Raw genomic sequence first — 19,257 nt, 5'->3', positions numbered from 1 at the left:
TCCATGAAATTCGTAAAGTTGATATGTGATGTGGTGGAACACACTTCTGTGGCTTTCTAAAAGCAATGTTGCTGAGTCCATTGGGTCCCGCGCCCTTTGATTTCGAATGTTTCTTGATAACTGTGTCTATTGATGTTTATTGTGGAACGTGTAGCTCTTTTTAGTGCGCATGCGCTGCTGAACAGTGTCTCCTGTTCTGCGCAGCCTCAGTGCAGCGCCGGGATCCGTGATCACGCGGGGAGCGGAAGGGTGTGCTTCCGGTTCCGGGCACTTCCGCCCTCACCATTGTTCTGAATCGTCGGTGGAGAGAGGAGTCACCTGCAACATCCCTGCGGAGAAATCTACCCCACGATCGCTGTGGAAAGATCCACCAATGATCACTGGAGAGAAATACGTCAAAGATCAGGAGCATGAACCCCCTTAATATCCCTGGAGTGACGTCTACCCGCGAGCCCTGGGAGGAAATGCCCGGACAGGCCCCAGATGAGGTGAGTGGCCCCTGGTGAGGGATCCCGTGCCATGCCCCCCCCTGCAGCCTTGCCTGACCTTCTAGCCAAGAACGCATTGGATTCTGGGAATTTAAATTTTACGTGTCCCATCAAATATGGCCTGTAAGGGCTGCTAGAGGTAAATGGGGCAAGTTGGCAACAATGCTGCGCTTTTATAACAGAAATACTGTAGCTAAGTAACCATAGCGGAGCAATGCCTTAACAAGGCGCTTTATATTTTTAGTGAATAGTGAGCAGGAAATTGCTCCCACTCTCATCCCCAATTCCCCACAACTACTTCTCTCCACGTCAGACTCTCCTCTATTCCCATCCCTGACCCCTTCATCTCTCTGCGCCCTTTAATCCTGTTGATCACCCCACGTGCACTGCCGACATGCCCCAGGGCCCCCAACTCCACCCCCTTCCCATGCTGTCAATCCCTCCCACCCTCCTACATGCCCCCACTCCACACCCTGCCCATGCATTCCATCGCTCCCACTCTCACCCCACCCTCCTACATGCCCCCACTCCACACCCTGCCCATGCATTCCATCGCTCCCACTCTCACCCCACCCGCCTACATGCCCCCACTCCACACCCTCCACATGCTGTCAATCCCTCCACCCTCCCATACCCACTCTCACCCCACCCTCCTACATGCCCCACTCCACACCCTGCCCATCCCACTCTCACCCTCCTACATGCCCCCACTCTACACCTTGCCCATGCTTTCCATCCCTCCACCCGCACACATGCCCCCACTCCACACCCTCCACATGCTGTCAATCCCTCCACCCTCCCATACCCACTCTCACCCCACCCTCCTACATGCCCCCACTCCACACCCTGCCCATGCTGTCCATCCCACTCACCCTCCTACATGCCCCTACTCCACACCCTTCCCATGCTGTCCATCCCTCCCACTCTAACCCCACCCTCCTACATGCCCCTACTTCACACCCTTCCCATGCTGTCCATCCCTCCCACTCTCACCCCACCCTCCAACATGCCCCCACTCCACACCCTCCTCATGCTTTCCACCCCCCCTCCCAATCTCAACCCACCCTCCTACATGCCCCCACTCCACACCCGCTCCATGCTGTCAATCCCTCCCCCACCCACTCCACACCCTCCCCATGCTGCACACACTCTCTAACGGGGACCTCTGAGGCTCTGCCCATGCATGGCTGGATCTCCTCCTACCTCTGACTGGATGGGAACACCAGCAGCTCCACCCCTCTCCCAGTGGGGGTTTCCACGGGATCTGTTTTAGTGGAGTGGTAGATTAGGTGTGGACTAACTTTGCATCTGTACTGTGGGCTGATCTTGGCAGTCACGTCAGTAGAGGGGTTCTATGTGGTTTTGCTGGTGAAATACTTTGAGAGAATACATTGTGGAATGTTTTCTGTCCTTTATTGGGAGGGGGAGGTCCCCCCATGCTTCCCTAGCCAAGCCTGCCTGCCCGCCCTATCTGTGGCCAGGTGTTCTGGCGTGCTTTACTCCTGATCTCACCTGGTTCTTTATCAAGGTCTTCAGTATCTGTAGAAGCAGAGTCACAGTCCTTTTTCTTGCTCTTCTTCCTGGCAAGTGAGCTCTTCTTTGACGAAAAATGGGCGCCACCGTGCCAGCCTACTGGGGGAAAAGGCGGCTGCCGGAAAAACCCCAAGCAGAGAGGTGGAATCCGGACTGTGCTGGTATTTCGTATCCTGTGTTTTCAATGAATCCAATGAAGTTGTAATGCAGATAATTCTGTGGTGTGAGGCAGCAATAGCGTTTGGAAGCTGAAGCGAAAGCAGAACAAAAGAGCTGGAAGATATAAAAGGAGCAGTGAAGCTGGCCTCGTAAATGGGGGGGGGGGAGAATGAAAACTGGAGGGGGAGCAATGGCAGAATAAAGAGTCGTAGCAGAAGTGGGAAGCAACTTGCACCAGTGTCGGTACCCGTGGAAAACAGCTTGGTTGCAACGCAGCGAGTGCTGGGGCTTCCACCAATGTGAGGGAAGACTAGAGCGCTACAGGCGCTAGTTTCCTGAACGTGCTGGTACTGTTGAGTGTATCCATCTCCACCTCTGCCTTATCGAATAGCGCAGTGTTATGACACCAGGAGGATAGCTCAGGGGCAACACGCTTGTCTTGGAAGCAAGACGACTAAGAGCAACACATGTTCGAACCCCGTGACCACGTGCTTAAAAACCTCTTTAATTAATTGTGTTGTAAAAAAATTATTAGGATATAATAATCTCTTCACACACCCTGTACCCTATACCCATAAAGGTAGAACTACCTTTTTTTTTTTTTTAACCACTACAGGGTAACTTTGGAAAAGTAAATTACTGCAATGCAATTTACTTTGGTGAAAAGCAGTGTACACAATAGAGATCTTGAATGGATGAAACTGTTTAGACACAAAAAATAACCCTGGGTTGCGAGACATGGGAGAGGATGGGGGAATGATGTTGGTGAGTGCTGGATGAGTGAGGGTTTTGCGTGGGGAGATGCCTTAGAGGAGTTAAGCTTTAGGCACTAAAGTGCTAGTCAGTGACGGGTGGCAGTCAGACAGGTATACAGGGCTCACATAAAACCTTAAGAGGCGTTTACCACTCCCCAGAGTACCCCTTCACCTGCTTTGCCTTTTGACCAATTTCATAAGTAGCCCGGCGCAAGCAAATATTTTTCTGGCTACGATTGCATAGCTCTTAAGAACGAATTTGTCACAGGGCAACATTGTGTGACTGAGAATGTCGAGAAATGTGAATCGAGTTTACACTTGTGTGATCAAGGGTATTTCTTTGAGTTGTCAGTTACTTCAACGTTAGGGTAGGATAAAGGCCTAAGTGAAGGGGTAAATCAATAAAGAACATCTGCTTGAAATAGTGTCAAGAATGGGAACACAATTAGTAGGCTTCTTCTGGGAAATCTCCTCCAGGAAGTGCTCACAATGCTGACCTCTCCAAGGTCTGTCATTTCTCAGAACAGACATGCTCTTTATCTTCTGCAGGGTCCCCATCTTCTCCAGACCTTCCCACGGCCTGTCATCATTTCTCAGAACAGTGGGTTTCAAGGAGGGAAGGTTTTTGACACCATATATTTTAAATGTTGGGGGTTAGATGCAGGGTCAAGGATTGGGATGAATCTTGTTATTTTCCAGACTCAGGCTGCAAGTCGGGTCACTTCTAGGGCAGTGATGTACTGCGGAAGATAAACGATACAGTGTTTGTTCTGATACTTGTTAGTGTCTGGTTGCTCATGAGAACGGGCCTTCAGCGGATCTGCCATGGGGTGGAGGCGCGGGGGGGAAGTGCATAGCTCCCTATGCGCAGTGAGTGGGGGCACAGCTACAGTTTTCGCATGCAGGCTATTCCGCTTGGGCTCTGGTCGGTACATCTAAAATGGAGTCTTGGTGTCTATGATATGTTACGGGGCGTGTCGTGTGGCCCTGTGTGTCGATCACCCGGGCCTGGGTGCATGGGGGGCCGCTGATGAGTCACGAACCTTACGAGGTGGGGAATGTGGGGGAGGGGGTCCTACAGACCTATCCTCCCATACAACATCAACATGGTCTTTATCTTCTCCAGGCTTTTCCATGGTCTCTAATCACCCCATATATCATTCTCTTCTCCAGACCACCCCAAGGTGTCATTTCTCGGAACAGCTCCATGTTCTTCAGCTTCTCCAAGGTCTCTCCTCTTCTTCTCTAGACGTCTCCATGGTCTTTATCTTCTCCTGGCTTCCCAAGGTCTGTCATTTCCCAGAACAGCTCCATGGTCTTCATCTTCTCCAGACGCCTCCACAGTCTTTCTTGTCTCCAACCCTCTCACGACGAGGAGTAGTGATCCATAACTCAGTGACTGACATGACAGGAAGATGAGGTGGAAGGAGTCATAGTAGTCAGTTTGGAAAGAGGTGTTGTTGTAGAATAATTGGGTATTTTGTAGGCCGAGGGTTCTAGTAATAAGGGGCAAGGTTTAAGAAGAGGTAGGAAGGAGGGTTGCTGCTAGTATGCGTTGAGGGGCAATGAGTAGGTTATGGGAGTTGAATTGGACTAAGTGCCTTTTGTAAGTGTGTAGAAGTATTTCAATGGGGTCAGAGGGTGGATAGGGATGGGCAACTCAGAGAACCATATATAAGAGTATATGTAATTCTAAATCAAACGTTGGAGAGAGAGAGAGAGCAGTGAGGAGTATGGTATAAATGTGAAGTCGAATTATAATGGAATGCCCGTAACTAGTGCAGCTTTGGGGCCGGTTGTGACCAACTCCAAGGTCTTTCTTTTCCCTAGACCTTTCAATCGCCTTTCCCTTCATCTGGGTCTCTCGTTGCTCTGTTACTTTTCTGGACCTTTCCGTGGATTTTCTCTTTTGCCATGTGTCACCAGTGTTACTCTTTTCCAGACCTTTCCATGGTCTCTCTTCTTAAAGGTCTATGTAGGGACTGTCTCCTTCCCATTTCTTTCCACACACTTTCCATTTCGCCTGATCACTCCAATGTTTTTCTCCTCTTCAGACCTTTCTACTTCTTCCAGACCAACTTCCAGTACTGCAACCCAGCTGAGGGCTCTACCTCCAGCCCATTTCTGTTCCTCTCATCTTATTTTATGCTGTATATCTAGCAGAGCTTCTGCTGTTTGGCTGTCAGCAGATGGGCTGCCAGATTACAGGTCTGCCTGTTTACCTATGGAGCAGTGAGTAGCATCTCTGCTTCCTTTCCGTCTGCACCCTTAACTGCCTTTTCCCCCCAGAGTGAGGGAACTGGGGGGTTGCAAGCTTGTTTGGGATTAGTTTTGATATTGGGTGATTTCTTGGGTTCCCTGATTTTGTCCCTCTTCCATTGTCTCCCTCCCTTATGCAGTTATTGTTATCCCCTTATGCAGTTATTGTTATCCCCTTCATATTGTGTAAGATGTGAATTAGTCTTCTTATTTTCGGTTGTCAGTTCTGCGACTTTAAGTATTCCCACTGACATCAGCGCCATATTGAATTTCTTTTGTGTCTTTGTGGCTCCATGGTGGTCCGCTTTTTTCTGGCTTCTCCGGCTGAGTGGGGACATGGCCTCACTGGACCGGGTGGTCTGAAATCTATGCTCTTCAAAATGTGGGTATACAGGCTCTATTAAGCACTTGTGGCTTAGGACTGAGCTCAGTGATCTATTCTGGTCCAGGACAGTGGCTGCTGATTCCATCGCTGTCTTGAGGTGTTGGTGTCCGCAAAGTCTTACTGCATCTCGGAGGGGGTGATGAGCGCAGGGAATCCTGCTTCATCCACCCTCTGTAAGGTACATCAGGTAGCAGACAGACCAAAGGATGGAGAGTGCCTCTAACTTCACACAGGGACATCATTGATTTTCCCGGTGGCACTGCATGCACATGCAATAAACATGAGAATACCATGATGGTGGCGATGGATGTATCCAGTGCTGTAAACTGGGATGTCTGCATGGCCAACAACAGCTTTCACGCTTTAAAAGAAGCTTTTGCCAATTTGGTCTTTGAAAGGTAGGGTTGGTTGCCTGCAGTATGAGTCACCCTTCTACAGAAAGGTAGCTGTATATAAGGAACAAAGGGACCAGAAGTAATATTTCAATTTATTAAGGAAGAGCTCTGTATGTAAAGTTTGGCAAAATATCCTTCAATTGGTTGCCCATTCATTAAAGTGGGAATGGGAGGCTGCGAATAAATGTCTTTATTGATCCAAATTTGAAGAAACAATGTATTGTTTCCCGATTTAATGCCCCTTGTACAATGACAGGGCTTATCGACCGCAAATTACATAATAGACTGGCGGTGACCAACAAATTTATCACTGGTGACTTCCGACCAGGTAATTAAGTTCAGCAGGATGGTAGCAGCTCAAACATTTAAATAATAGGGGGCAGCAACCAAACCAATAAAAGGCTTGTAGTGGGTAAATAATTAAATACAGGCAGGTAGCAAGCCACAATCCAGCACAGTAGGCCAGTAGAAATCAAAAAAAGAACAGGGTCAAAGTGACCAAAAACTAAATGAGCAGCCGTTACCGAGCATTCAGATTGGGTGGTGATCAAAGTTTGCAGTATTTCAGGTGGAAGGTGGTGGTCAGGGATTGTAGTAGTGTTTGGCCAACCTACTGGGCCCTTGCTCAGTGTTGTGGGGGAATCCCCAGCGATGGTCCATGAGTCCCTGGCCTCCCCCCGCATCAGAGACTCACATTGGCGACATGCGTCAGGCTCGGGCTCCCCGGTCGCACTGCCGCGGCCAGGAATGCCCCTTTTATTTATAGTGCACGCGGCTGAGTGCAACGCCACTCCACCGCGTGCTGATCCCTTAAAGGGGCAGCACCACACTCCTCCTTTTTCATAAGGACAACAAATAACAAAATACAACTTGGTATAACTACAGTTAACCCTCGCAGCACACTAATACTCTAACCCAAACCACACGTACCCAATGAGCCCCTTTATTCACAGCCACCCACTGGCCACCCCACGCCTAGCAGACCCGTCTGGGGTTGAGCCCATCATGGCTACAAAACGTAGTCACTGAAACAAGCAGGTTTCCCTCGCCCTGTCCTCAGTGGGTACCTCCTGCTCTCCTCAGGGATGCAAGTTCCACTGTCGGCCGGCGTGCTCCCAGGAGACCGAGGGAGGGGTTCCGAGCCCCCACCCTCATCGGGTATGTCCACAGCATCTGGATCCAGGGGGGGCTCAGTCCTGGGCTCCCCCAGCTTCTTGAAGCAACTGCCGTTCCTTGTGACCGAGGCAGTCACCATGGACCTCTTGACTGCTATCACGTCCAGCGGCTCCGGTTCATATGTTAACGAAAGCTTCCCGCAGGGTTGCCTGTTTCTTATTGGCACCTCGTCCCTGGGCACAAGTTGTTGAAGCCGGAGGCCTCTCCTCGCATTCTCCTGCTCAATCCGGAGTCGCCGTTCCTGCTCCACCTGTTGGTCATTGATGACTTTGTCTCTTTTTCACCAACATCCGGCAACAGCCCTCTTGGGCACCGCTTGAGCAGGGCTTCCGCCGGGGCCACCCCCCTCGTGGTTTGCAGGGTTGTCCGGTAGACCCACAAGAACTGATAGAGATCCCTCTCCAAGCACTGTCCTTGACCTTGCGCAATACGGAAGACTTTGTTCAACATGCGCATCAACCTCTCGGTCTCTCCATTGGCCCATGGCCAGAGCGGGGTGATCCTCCTATGTTGCACCCCATAGTTGTCCATCAGGCAGCGAACCGCTCACCCTAGAAGGGAGCCCCACTGTCATAGCAGAGTGTTGTGGGTAGGCCATGAGCAGCGAACACCTCCACCACCACGCGTTCGAAGGCCACCGACTGGATGAACACCACCTCCAGGTACCTCGAATACTCAGCCACCACCACCAGGAAGTGAGTTCCTTGCGATGTGGACCCAAAGTCACAACCGCGTGGACAACCTCCCAGGGATGCGTGCCGCGGGGCATGACTTCAATGTCGGGCTCCCTCTGGGCTGCGAGGCTGCCTGGCACCACACATGAGGCTACGTATTCGTCCACACGTCTCTCTAGTTCGGGGAACCACACTTTTGGCGTAGTCGGGCTTTGGTCTTTGCAGCGCCCTGATGACCTTGATGGGCTAGGCCAATCACCTCCTGGACTTTGGCCTGCGGGACCACAATCCGATCGCCTCTTTTTCTGAGAATGACAGTTCTTCCTGTACCCGCCACAGCTGCTCGAGCACCACCTTCGCCTCCTGCGTGCGCCCTGTAAACGACTCCAGTACACTCTTCCACGACCCTTGTTGTAATGCTGCTCTGAGGATGCAGAAACACTTGTCATGTTCAGCTGCCACCTCCAGTTCTTGGAGAGTCAGGGCATTTGGGGTGGCCGCCTCAACCACCAACTGTATTTGATCGTTGGCCTCCTCCGCGCAGGCATCAGCCGCGCCGTCTTGGTGACCACCCGGATGGCGAGAGAGGTAGTCGGCGGCGTTGTTGGCTCCAGGCCGATAAACCAGTGAGACACCATATTTTCGAGAAGAGCCAGCATCCACCTCTCGATCCTCGCCAGTGGTTTTGAGGAGGATCCGGCTAAGACAGGCAGCAGGGGCTTGGGGTCTGTCACTACGGTCACCGGCCTCCCCAAGATGTACAGCCGGAAGTGCATGCACCCCCAGAGAATGGCCAGCACCTCTCACTCTATCTGAGAGTAATGCTGCTCTGTCTCGGACAGAGCCTGGCTGGCAGGGTCAAAAAAGGCCATGGTGTCTTCCTCAGTGAGGGCACTTTTAATGTCCTCGAATGCTGCCTGCTCCAACGGTCCCTACTGCACACTGTCTCTTTCTTAGTGAGGGCCCGTAAGGGCTCAGACCTGGACGCCAGATTTTTGATGAAGCAGCCACAATATGTGACCATGCCCAGGAAGCTTCGAATTTCAGACACATTCTCGGGAGGTCTTGGGTCCTTAATGTCTTTTACTTTCCTGGGGTCTGGCGGCACTCCTCCCTCGTTGAATCCGAAGAACTCGATGTTCGTCCTTAGGAACTCACATTTTTCATGGTGGAGCATCATGCCTAATGATTGAAGTCTCTCCAATGTCTTGGCAAGTCTCTGCAGGTGGTCGACCTCTGATCTGGCGAACACAAGGATGTTGTCGCTGATGTTCAGCACGTCCTCTGGGTCTGCCAGTGCACCCCTGATGATGTTCTGAAAGACCTCAGCCGCGGAGGACACTCAGAAGCTGAGTCGCTTGTACTGGTACAGACCCCCAGTGAGTCGTTAATGTTGTAATAAATCTCAATTCTGGGTGCAAGAGGACTTGGTGATATCCAGCCCTGAGATAAAGCTTCGAAAAGATGCGAGCCCCTTGCAGCTCTGCAATGATGTCATCAATAGTTGGTATGAGATGGCACTCCCTCCTGATTGCCTTGTTGGGGAGCCCCATGTCTACACAGATTCTTACCGAATCTGGTTGCTTGGGTGTCCTGGGGACCACAATTGGGGACACCCAGTTTGCCGGACCTTCCACCTTCTCGATGATGTCGAGGTTTTTCAAATTGTCCAACTACTTGTCCACCAATTCCCTCAGGTGGAAGGGCACCCTGCGGTGCTTGAGGGCAATGGGGTGCACAGACTCATCGATGTGCAGCCTCACCGGGTCACCAGCCATGTGTCCAATTCCTTGGAATAGTCTTGCAGTTTGTATGTCCTCCACATACACGGAGTATGCAAAACTCACTAGTCCGAGGGCTTCAGCCGCCGCGCAGCTTAGTATGGTGTTGGTGCTGATGAGCGTCACATAAAACGTGCTTTGATCTTTGAGCTTCCATGCCCCACATGAGCTACAAATGCACCGTCCATGAGAATAGGATGTGAGCCCCCAAATGTGAAAATGCGAGCCTTCGGGGGTGATAATTTGGGAGGCAGGGCATGGCGTCATAATGTTCACAGGCCATGACATTGACTGATGCCCCCGTATCCACCAGCACCGACACAGGAGAGTCATTGACTGCCACGATGCACTTCGGCTGTCTTCGGCCCTTGGACTGGAGGGCGTCAATACTGGACAAGAAGATGTTTTCCTCCACCTCCCCATCTGGTTGGGTGCCTTCCTCCCCTTGGTCTACCTGGGTGACATTGTGAGGGCGAGACTGTCTAAAGAACCCAGACTTCACTGTGCCCCTGGGCACCATTACCAGCCGGGAAGCTCTGCACACCCGAAGTGGTCTGCCAGGCTGCACCTCCCGCACGTTCTCCCTGCTGCTGGGCATAGGTGGGGCAGATCGTACCCACACTTTTGACATGCCTCTCCCGGCTTTCCAACCCTGTCGCAGAACTTGCCAGCCAGCCTCCTGGCACTCCTGCTGCCACACGCCACAGCGTAGACGACCTCCGATATGGTGGTGCGTGAGCCCGCCTCCATCCTTGATGCATGTACCTCGGATATCTCCTGGCAACGGCCCAGCTCCAAGATGCGAGGAAGGGGGATCCCTGGTTCTCTCAGCACCTGTCTCCTTATTTTTCCTGAGGAACACCCTTGGATGAGCTTATCGTTGGGGTTGTCCCATGCGCATGCCACTGACAGCCTCCTCAGACGGCCATAGAAAGTGTCCAGTGTTTCATCTTCTTTCTGTCGAGTGGATAGCATGACGAACCTCTCATAGTCCAAATTGGCCAGGGGAAGGAAGTAATTGTGCAGAGCGGTCTTCGATGCGGCATAGGTTCCATCTGCAGACTGGAGGGAGTCAAAAATCTCATGCGCGGCCGGCCCTGCAGCGCACAACAACAACGTGGCCAGTTTGCTGTCATCACTGGTTTCCATCATTGCCCGAAAGTACATGTCAAGGCGATCAACCCATCGCCGCCATCTAGGCCCCAGGCTGGATGGGGGGGCAGACACATCAAACTCTGGTATGGCTGCCGGGCCCTCATCTGGACCATTGCTGGAGGTGGGGGGCACTCCTTGCTGTTGTGCAGCTGCCAGGCTCCCCGTCCTGGTTCGCTGCACCACTCATGGGTCAAGAGCAAAGCACCCCTTCTGGATGGCACAGGGGCCGCAACTCACCCGGTTTGCTTCTTCTCCTCAAAGCCACCTTGATCTTCCAGCTTCCACACCAGGACCACAGCCTTGCAGGCCTCATTGATCTTCACAAATCCCCATCAGTGCCCACCAGAAATTTCAGTGAGGTTATTTGTCCAGTGACAAGTCACCAAGCTTGCCAGTCCAATGAGGAGTGTCCAAAAATTGAGCCAGGGAGGCCCAGGGTAGATGTCTCAGAATAGCCAGTCTCCCCCCAGTGCCTCAGTGATTTATACCTCAGAATTGCAAAAATATGTAACTTCCAGGTATGTCCATGAAGGAGCAGCAGTCAGCTACTCCGGTGTCCAAAGATTCTGCCTGGATGGCATTCACGGGTCCCTCCACAGCGCTGTGAAAATTTGCGTGATGAGGGACAAAATGACGGCCTCAGTGTTGGCCGCACCCTCCCCCAAGCGTGGAACGAGAGGATTCCTTCCATTGTTCATGTGAAAAATGTGAATAATCAATTCGAAAGGCGTTGGATGCTTATATGGATGAGCGTAACCATGGGCTACCCCAACAATTAACGAAGTCAACCACTGATATTTCATCAAAATCAGTATCTTGGTCTTCTCCGGTGGCTCAACAAGCAAAATCAACAAATTTTGCGACCCACGATGCAACGCACGTCCCTATACGCCCTTCGTGCCTGACTCCCTTGACTTCAAAATACATCCCGGAACGCCATACACATACACGCTTTGCTAATGGCTTGAAGCCCAATAAAAATATCCTTTCAAGGCACTCGATCTCTAAGGCCTCTACTTGTCATACCCTGATTTTGCAGTGCCGTGAAGGTGATTATCCAATCTACAATCTAAACAGACAAAGTGTACTTAATATCTTTAGTGATGTCCGAGAATTAGAAGACTTGACATCCCAGGACATCGCTCAAGTGGAATATTTGAATGACGAAACCACAGCTATTGTAAGGCTTTGGATTCCTTCAGGCATTGTTTTGAACACGATTTGGCTAGCCAAGAGGACCCTTTTTAACATGGGATTCTTATTGGCGCAAGACCCAGCCCGTTTAAAAAAAATGTGTTGAGGATCCTTCACACCACTTACCACAAATACATCACAGTCCTGGTGATGACCTTCAATCTCCTACTTATTAACCACCAACTGTACCCCAATCTCATGTCATCAAAATAGCCTCTTGGAATACCCGAGGCCACACTCATTTACACATTTCTGTACAATCCTTGTCAGACTATGCTATAATTGCACTGCAGGAGACCTGGTATCTGGTCCCCCCTACATGGGACAACTTTGATGTTATTTTGTTACCAGCAAAGATGGGACTACGTGGTCGCCCTTCATCGGGCTTAATGGTTGCAGTCAATAAAAAACTTGGCCTTAAAATTGAGGCGTGGTCAAATGTTAATATTTTTTTGCAATTAGTAAAGATCACCCATTGTGACCACACCATAGCCCTTATTAACATCTATCGTAATCCGGCAGGTTTATCTGACATAGCCTTCTTTGCGGGGTTAATGGTCTTGCTAGATGAAATTTCAGCAACTCCTGGTAGCATCGACACTCTGATTATGGGCGATTTAAATATGGACTGCTTATCCCCTGGTAACCAAAACCAGACAAGGGCCTTATCTACATGGCAACGGGGTCAGAGTCAAAGTATCATTGATTACATGTACATTGACCAGTCTATGTTCAGTAGTGTTATTTCATTTGAAATAATTGCACAAGCTGCAAGTGATCATCAGTTTTTTTCTTTACATCTTAATTGGGCAGGCACCCCCCCCATTAAACAATGGACGACCCAACATCTAACGGTTAACAACGCAAAAAAACGCCTAAAATGGTCTGAGAAAACCCTTACACAGTTCTCAAATGCACTATTTGCAATTGATAACTCAAAGGATTTAATTGAGTATACCGATCTTCTAGAACCATATCGGAATACAATTGTACCAAATCCAACGATAAAAAAACATAAACACCTTTATGATCCGGTAATTAAAGCACGCAGGGCCGAATATCGCAAAGAAAGGAGACTCATTTTGAAGTTAAACTATACTGACACTCATAGTGCATTAAGATCTGCTGAGTGTAAATATTCGAATTGGATTTGCGGACGTCGAGCATGGATGTTTCAACAAGATAGCGAAGCCATGCTGCGCTCAATCGAGTCCAAGAACTCGGCCGAAACATGGCGCCTTCTTAATTCGAATTCTAACCCATCACAGGCATATTCCCAAACTGGTGTGGTTACCGAAGCTGCTTGGATCGCACACTTCTCAGTTTTATACTGTGATCCGCTTTTTGATCATAATGCATATAAGCCTCAACCTAAAGCTCAGTGGAATCTAACCTGCTCCCCGGCACTACTGGAAGAGCTGATCATAAAGCTGAACTCTTCTCGTGCCGCTGGACCTGACGGCCTACACAATGCCATCTTGAAAGAAAACCCGAGGCTCTGGGCAAAAAACCTTCATGCTATTTTTTACGAAATCATGAAACATCGTATTTTGCCAACTTCGTGGCTATGCTCGGTCATAGTCCCGATTTATAAGAAGGGTGATCGAGCTGACCCTTGTAATTACCGCCCTATTGCCCTTCTGGACGTCCCGGGCAAACTTTTTGCTAAATTGGTTCTAAATGAATTTAATCTCTGGACAGACCTCGCTGCCAAGCGAGATCGGCAACAAACGGGATTTGTAGCAGGTATGGGTACCTGTATAAATTTGTTAACTCTAAATGTAATAAAAGCCCATAGTCAGTTCCACAAACAATCCATTTACTTTGCATTTATTGATCTACATGCTGCCTTTGACTCCGTCTCACGTGCCCTGCTTATGAAGAAACTAACAAGAGACAATTGCCCCCCAGATCTTCATGACATTATCCACGCATTTCATGCAGCCACTTCGATTCGTGTAAGGCTCACTTTAGATGGCTTGTTGTCTGCCCCAATTAAGACAGCCCGGGGCCTAAAGCAAGGCTGCTTATTAGCTGCAGCAATTTTTAACTATTTCATCCATGACCTAACTTCAATTTTTCAACAGATCGCCTCCGATGCTCCTGTCCTTAAAGGACAAAAAGTTACTAACTTAAACTATGCGGATGATATAGTCCTCATCTCAAAAACGCCTCGGGGCTTACAGAACCTCATTGATGCCTTAAATGTGTATCTAATTGAGCATCAACTGATAATCAACACTAAAAAAACCCAGATTGTAGTTTACAAGGCAAATCGACTACATAAATTCAATCCCGGGTGGTCATTTAACTGTACTCCTTTAGAAATCGTGCAGTCATATACATATCTGGGTTGTGAATTTAGTGGCTCGGCCAAACCGCACCAACATATTATTCGCATGGAGGCAAAATTGGTTTCAGCAATTTCGCAATCTAAAATCATCCTGCACAAATTCGGTAAATTTACAATTCAACCAGTAATAACTTACTGGTCAATGAAAGCAATCCCTTCTATTCTGTATGGTGCTGAAACCCTAATGAATTTCAACCGTGTGAGCCTGGGGAGCTTTGAGGGAAAGTTTTGGAGGGCTGTGCTCAACCTCCCGCATTGTGTTCCAAGTGCTTGGTTGCGATATGAAGTAGGTCTTGTCTCCATACACGCGATCTATACTTGGCGATGTTGTATGTTATTTCGTAAATGTCTTATGGCAAATCAAAAAATGAATATGTTATCTGTAATAGGTGCCTATATGCTAACAACCGATAAGAACTTTGTAAAATTGTGGATTAATCTGTGTTTGGAAGCATTAGCATCTGCTAACATTTCAATTTACAAATTGATAGCCAATCCTGTAGGTTCCAAAACAGCATTTTACCATCTAGATTGGTCAAACACCATCGATAATTGTCAAAAGTATCGTCAACCATGTAAGTTTCGCTTTTGGCCCAAAGCTATGAAATGCCCCGAATCTTATCTTCTAAAATTCCCTTCTGTTAAACTAAGAGCAGGCTTCTTGAGAGCGCGATTCGATTTATGGCCTACTTACCAGGTTCAGGCAAGGCGAAACCTCCGATCGCGAGCTCTGCAAGCATGTCGATTCTGTATGCAAAATAACACAATCGAATCATTGGAACACTTAGTTTGTCACTGTCCCAAATTGAATGCTCGAAGGTCAATACATTTTTTGAAAGTTTTGCCTTGCATAGAAACTGTTAATCAAGATATGAGATGGACCTTTTTACTATGCTCTAATATTTATCTAGTGCAGATTGCACTAACCAACTTTTTACTATCTTTATGCTTAGAAAAGAGTTAAATGAGATGTAATTAAAGTCTCAAGCAGCTTGAAATCTAAAAGTTAAGGAAACAAGGACATTCCTCCTTTCCTTTTTAATTTATTTTATGATGTCAATGAAGTATTCATCTCTGAAGTATATCTAATCTGTTTGAATTTGTTTGAATTTTTATTTTATTAGGTACTAGTTAAATGTCTGTATATTTGTTAGATGATGGGCAACAACAGTTGTGCTGCTTGAGTCTGTACATCCTATCATGAAATTTTCTAAAATTGAGTAATTTTTTTATGACTTTAAATCAAATTTTATGTTTGTGTATTGAAAAGTTGTTTCAACAGCTAAATCAATAAAAAAAAAAAAAAGAATAACCGATTCACTGCCGGGTCCGGGCATGTCCTTGGCCTCGTCGCCACTGCTGTCGGGGAATCCCTGACCCCCTCACCCCACAGCGATGGTCTGTGAGCCCCCGGCCTCCCCACGCATCAGCGACTCACAGCAGAGACATGCGTCAGGCTCGGGCTCCCCGGTCGCACTGCCGCGGCTGGGAACGCCCCTTTTTATTCATAGTGCATGCAGCGGAGTGAACGTCACTCTGCCGCGTGCTGATCCCTTAAAGGGGCAGCACCACACTCAGGGAGGGGTGTCTCACATGTATTCTCATCTTCTGGTCCAGATATTTCACCGTCTGGTCAGGTCGCATTTCTCAGCCCTTGTGCAGGGAGAGAGTCTTGCAGGTCTTCTAGGTCTCCACGTTTCCTCCATACTCGGCTAAGAGTTCGCCTAGCTTCGAGCAATCACAGTGAAGCAAACTTTTACCGCACTGGAACTCTTGAATCTCACCTTACAATTAATTAAGGGTGCGTTTACTTGAATATTGAACATGATTACTAGTCAATCATTAAATTCTGATGCAGAACCAAAAATACCAACGTGATAACAAATCTGTGTGATATAATCTTTGATCATAAGCAAATTGAACTTTATTTTCACCTATGTGGAACAACAAAGTTAAACTCTAACAGAATGTAAAAATCACAAAAACAAACCAGTCAAGTAGTCAATTACCCTCCTGAGGAACCAATACAAAGCCATTGGAGAAACACATGTCGAGGGAATTAGGGAATAAGGACCTTACTATGAAGTAATACTAAGGATCCCAACCCTGAGGATACAAGTAGCAACAAGGACCCCTTCTTTTGAAGCAATACTAAGGACTTTACTCTTTGCTCAAGCAATTAAAGCCGACTCAACCGAGCACAATCCTTATTTGGTCTATGGATGTTAGCATTCTTCCCATTCCCACTGAGCCCTATGGGGGCTCAAATGGGAATGGGGACGTACCGTGTCTGGGTTCTTTGAATGGGGAAATACCGGGCCCGGTATCCGGTATGGGGCTACCTCCATACTTGTAATGAGGAGAGAATGAAATCCCAAGTGTCACCTGCTCATCTCTCAGAGGGGCCATCTAAGTAAAGCTGCCCTCTTCCTAAGCCGCTGTATTATCCTTTTCTGATGATAATGAGGCTGACTAGGAACTGTGCAGCCAGAGCAAAGACACATACCGAGCACGAGCCGCAGGTTCAGAGACAGCCAATCACTGCTGCAGCACCCCAGCCCAAAGGAAATATTGCTCTCACTCTGCCAGCAGCTCGTGCATTGCAGAGGCGTGAAGACTCCGAAACACGCAATGAGCGTACAGGTGGGACAAATTACAGACCAAGAGAAAGCTCTACAGCGCTCAGCCAATGCAAAGCCTTGTTAGGAAAACAGAATCACACCGCAGCCTACACAAAGTGGGAAGAAAACATACCAAGTGTGTCAATTAAAATGTACTGGAGGAGAGGCCGAGCAGAAGAGGTCCAGGAGGGTTGAGATGCCCAACAGAGACAAGAGAGCTGAGACAATGTAGATGTCTAAAAGAGCATGCAACTGCGAAATCTGAGTCGGAGAGCTGAACAAGCTGAGAATCTGGAGAGAGCAGATAACTGAGAAAGCACAGCTGAGGAGTGTTAGAGGGCTGGAAGAGCTGGACAAGCGGAGAGAGCGGTGGGAAGAGAGGGAGAGAAACGGAGAGAGAGGGGGCCAAGAAACCCAAGGGGAGCTTAGAGTCTGGATGCAGCAGAACACTGCAATGATTGAGAAAGCTGCACAAGCTGAGCAAGCAGAGAGGCATGAGAGAGCAGAGAGGCTGGAGCCAGCAGAGAACAAAGGAAGCTGAGGGGACAGAGAGAGATGGGGAGATTAACAAGCTAAGAATGCTGAGAGAGCTGCCAAGACTGGGGAGACCAGACAAGAAACGTGGGAGACCTGTAAGACCTGCAAGACCCTCTCCCTGCACAAGGGCTGAGAAATGCGACCTGACCAGCATAACATCAGGAAACAATACATTGTTTCTTCAAATTTGGATCAATAAAAACATTTGTTTGCAGCCTCCCATTCCCATTTTGCTGAATTGGCAGCCAATGGAAGGAAATTTTGACAAAATTATACACAGAGATTTTCCTTAAATAAATTGACATATTTCTTCTGGTCCCTCAGTTTCCTTATATACAGATACCTTTCTGTAGAAGGGTGATTACCGCAGGCAACCCTATCTTTCAATGACCAAATTGGCAAAGGCCTCTTTTAAAGTGTGAAAGCTGTCGCTTTCCAGTTTACGGCACTGGACACATCTATTGCCACCATCATGGTCTTCGCGTGTTAATTGCATGTGCATGCAGTGCCATGGGAAAAATCAATGATGTAACTGTGTGAAGTTAGTGGAACATTCCATCCATTGCTAGGAGGGGGCCGAGCCCCAGGTGTGGCCGCTACTTGATGTGCCTCCTTAAGAGGGTGGATGAAGCAGGATTCTTTGCGCTCATCGAGCGCTTAATAGAACCTGTATACCCACATTTTGAAGAGCATAGATTTCAGACCACCCGGTCCAGTGAGGACATGTCCCCATTCACCCTGAGAAGCCAGAAAAAAGCGGAACACCATGGAGACACACAAGAAATTCAATATGGTGCTGATGTCAGTGGGAATACTTAAAGTCGCAGAACTGACAACCGAAAATAAGAAGACTAATTTACATCTTACACAATATGAAGGGGAGAACAATAACTGCATAAGGGAGGGAGACAATGGAAGAGGGACAAAATCAGGGAACCCAAGAAATCACCCAATATCAAAACTAATCCCAAACAAGCTTGCAACCCCCACCCCCCGTCCCCTCACTCTAGGGGAAAAAGGCAGTTAAGGGTGCAGACTGAAAAGAAGCAGAGATGCTACTCACTGCTCCATAGGTAAACAGGCAGACCTGTAATCTGGCAGCCCATCTGCTGACGGCCAAACAGCAGATATAGCAAAATATAAGATGAGAGGAACAGAAGTGGGCTGGATGTAGAGTCCTCAGCTGGGTTGCAGTACTGGAAGTTGTTCTGGAAGAAGTAGAAAGGTCTGAAGAAGAGAAAAACATTGGAGTGATCAGGCAAAAGTGAGTGTGTGGAAAGAAATGGGAAGGACACAGACCCTACATAGACCTTTAAGAAGAGAGACCATGGAAAGGTCTGGAAAAGAGAAACACTGGTGACACACGGCAAAAGAGAAAATCCAATGAAAGGTCCAGAAAAGTGACAGACCAACGAGAGACCCAGATGAAGGGAAAGGCGATGGAAAGGTCTAGGGAAAAAGACCTTGGAGTTGGTCACAACCGGCCCCGAAGCTGCACTAGTTACGGCCATTCCATTATAATTCAACTTCATATTTACACCATACCCCTCACCGCTCTCTCTCTCTAATTTTTGATTTAGAATTACATACACTCTCATATATGGTTCTCGCCAACATCCTTTCCCCATCCTCCTCTCCCATCTACCATGTCTCGCAACCCAGGGTTACTTTTTGTGTCTGCAAACATAGTTTCATCAAGTCAAGATCTCTATTGTGTACACTGCTTTTCATCAAAGTAAATCGCATTGCAGTGATTTAGTTTTCCAAAGTTACCTTTTGGTGGGAAAAAAGG

The 19,257-nt window shown here is 48.4% G+C and overlaps 1 protein-coding gene across 1 annotated transcript in view; it reads left to right on the top strand.

The window, feature by feature from the left end:
• The first annotated feature begins 270 nt into the window (after positions 1-270).
• The window catches only part of LOC138489419 (zinc finger protein 551-like), a 44,387-nt gene continuing 25,400 nt past the window's right edge, over positions 271-19,257 (top strand). The window contains exon 1 of the mRNA XM_069617138.1: positions 271-488. Coding sequence (XP_069473239.1) covers positions 411-488 — 78 coding nt within the window. The 5' untranslated portion in view covers positions 271-410. The remainder of the gene's footprint in view (positions 489-19,257) is intronic.

This window comes from Ambystoma mexicanum, chromosome 9 (genome assembly GCF_040938575.1).
Source record: "Ambystoma mexicanum isolate Mex_15411 chromosome 9, UKY_AmexF1_1, whole genome shotgun sequence".
Lineage (NCBI taxonomy): Eukaryota > Metazoa > Chordata > Amphibia > Caudata > Ambystomatidae > Ambystoma > Ambystoma mexicanum.
Note: the sequence above shows the minus strand (reverse complement) of the source record. Positions and strands in the feature narration are given on the sequence as shown.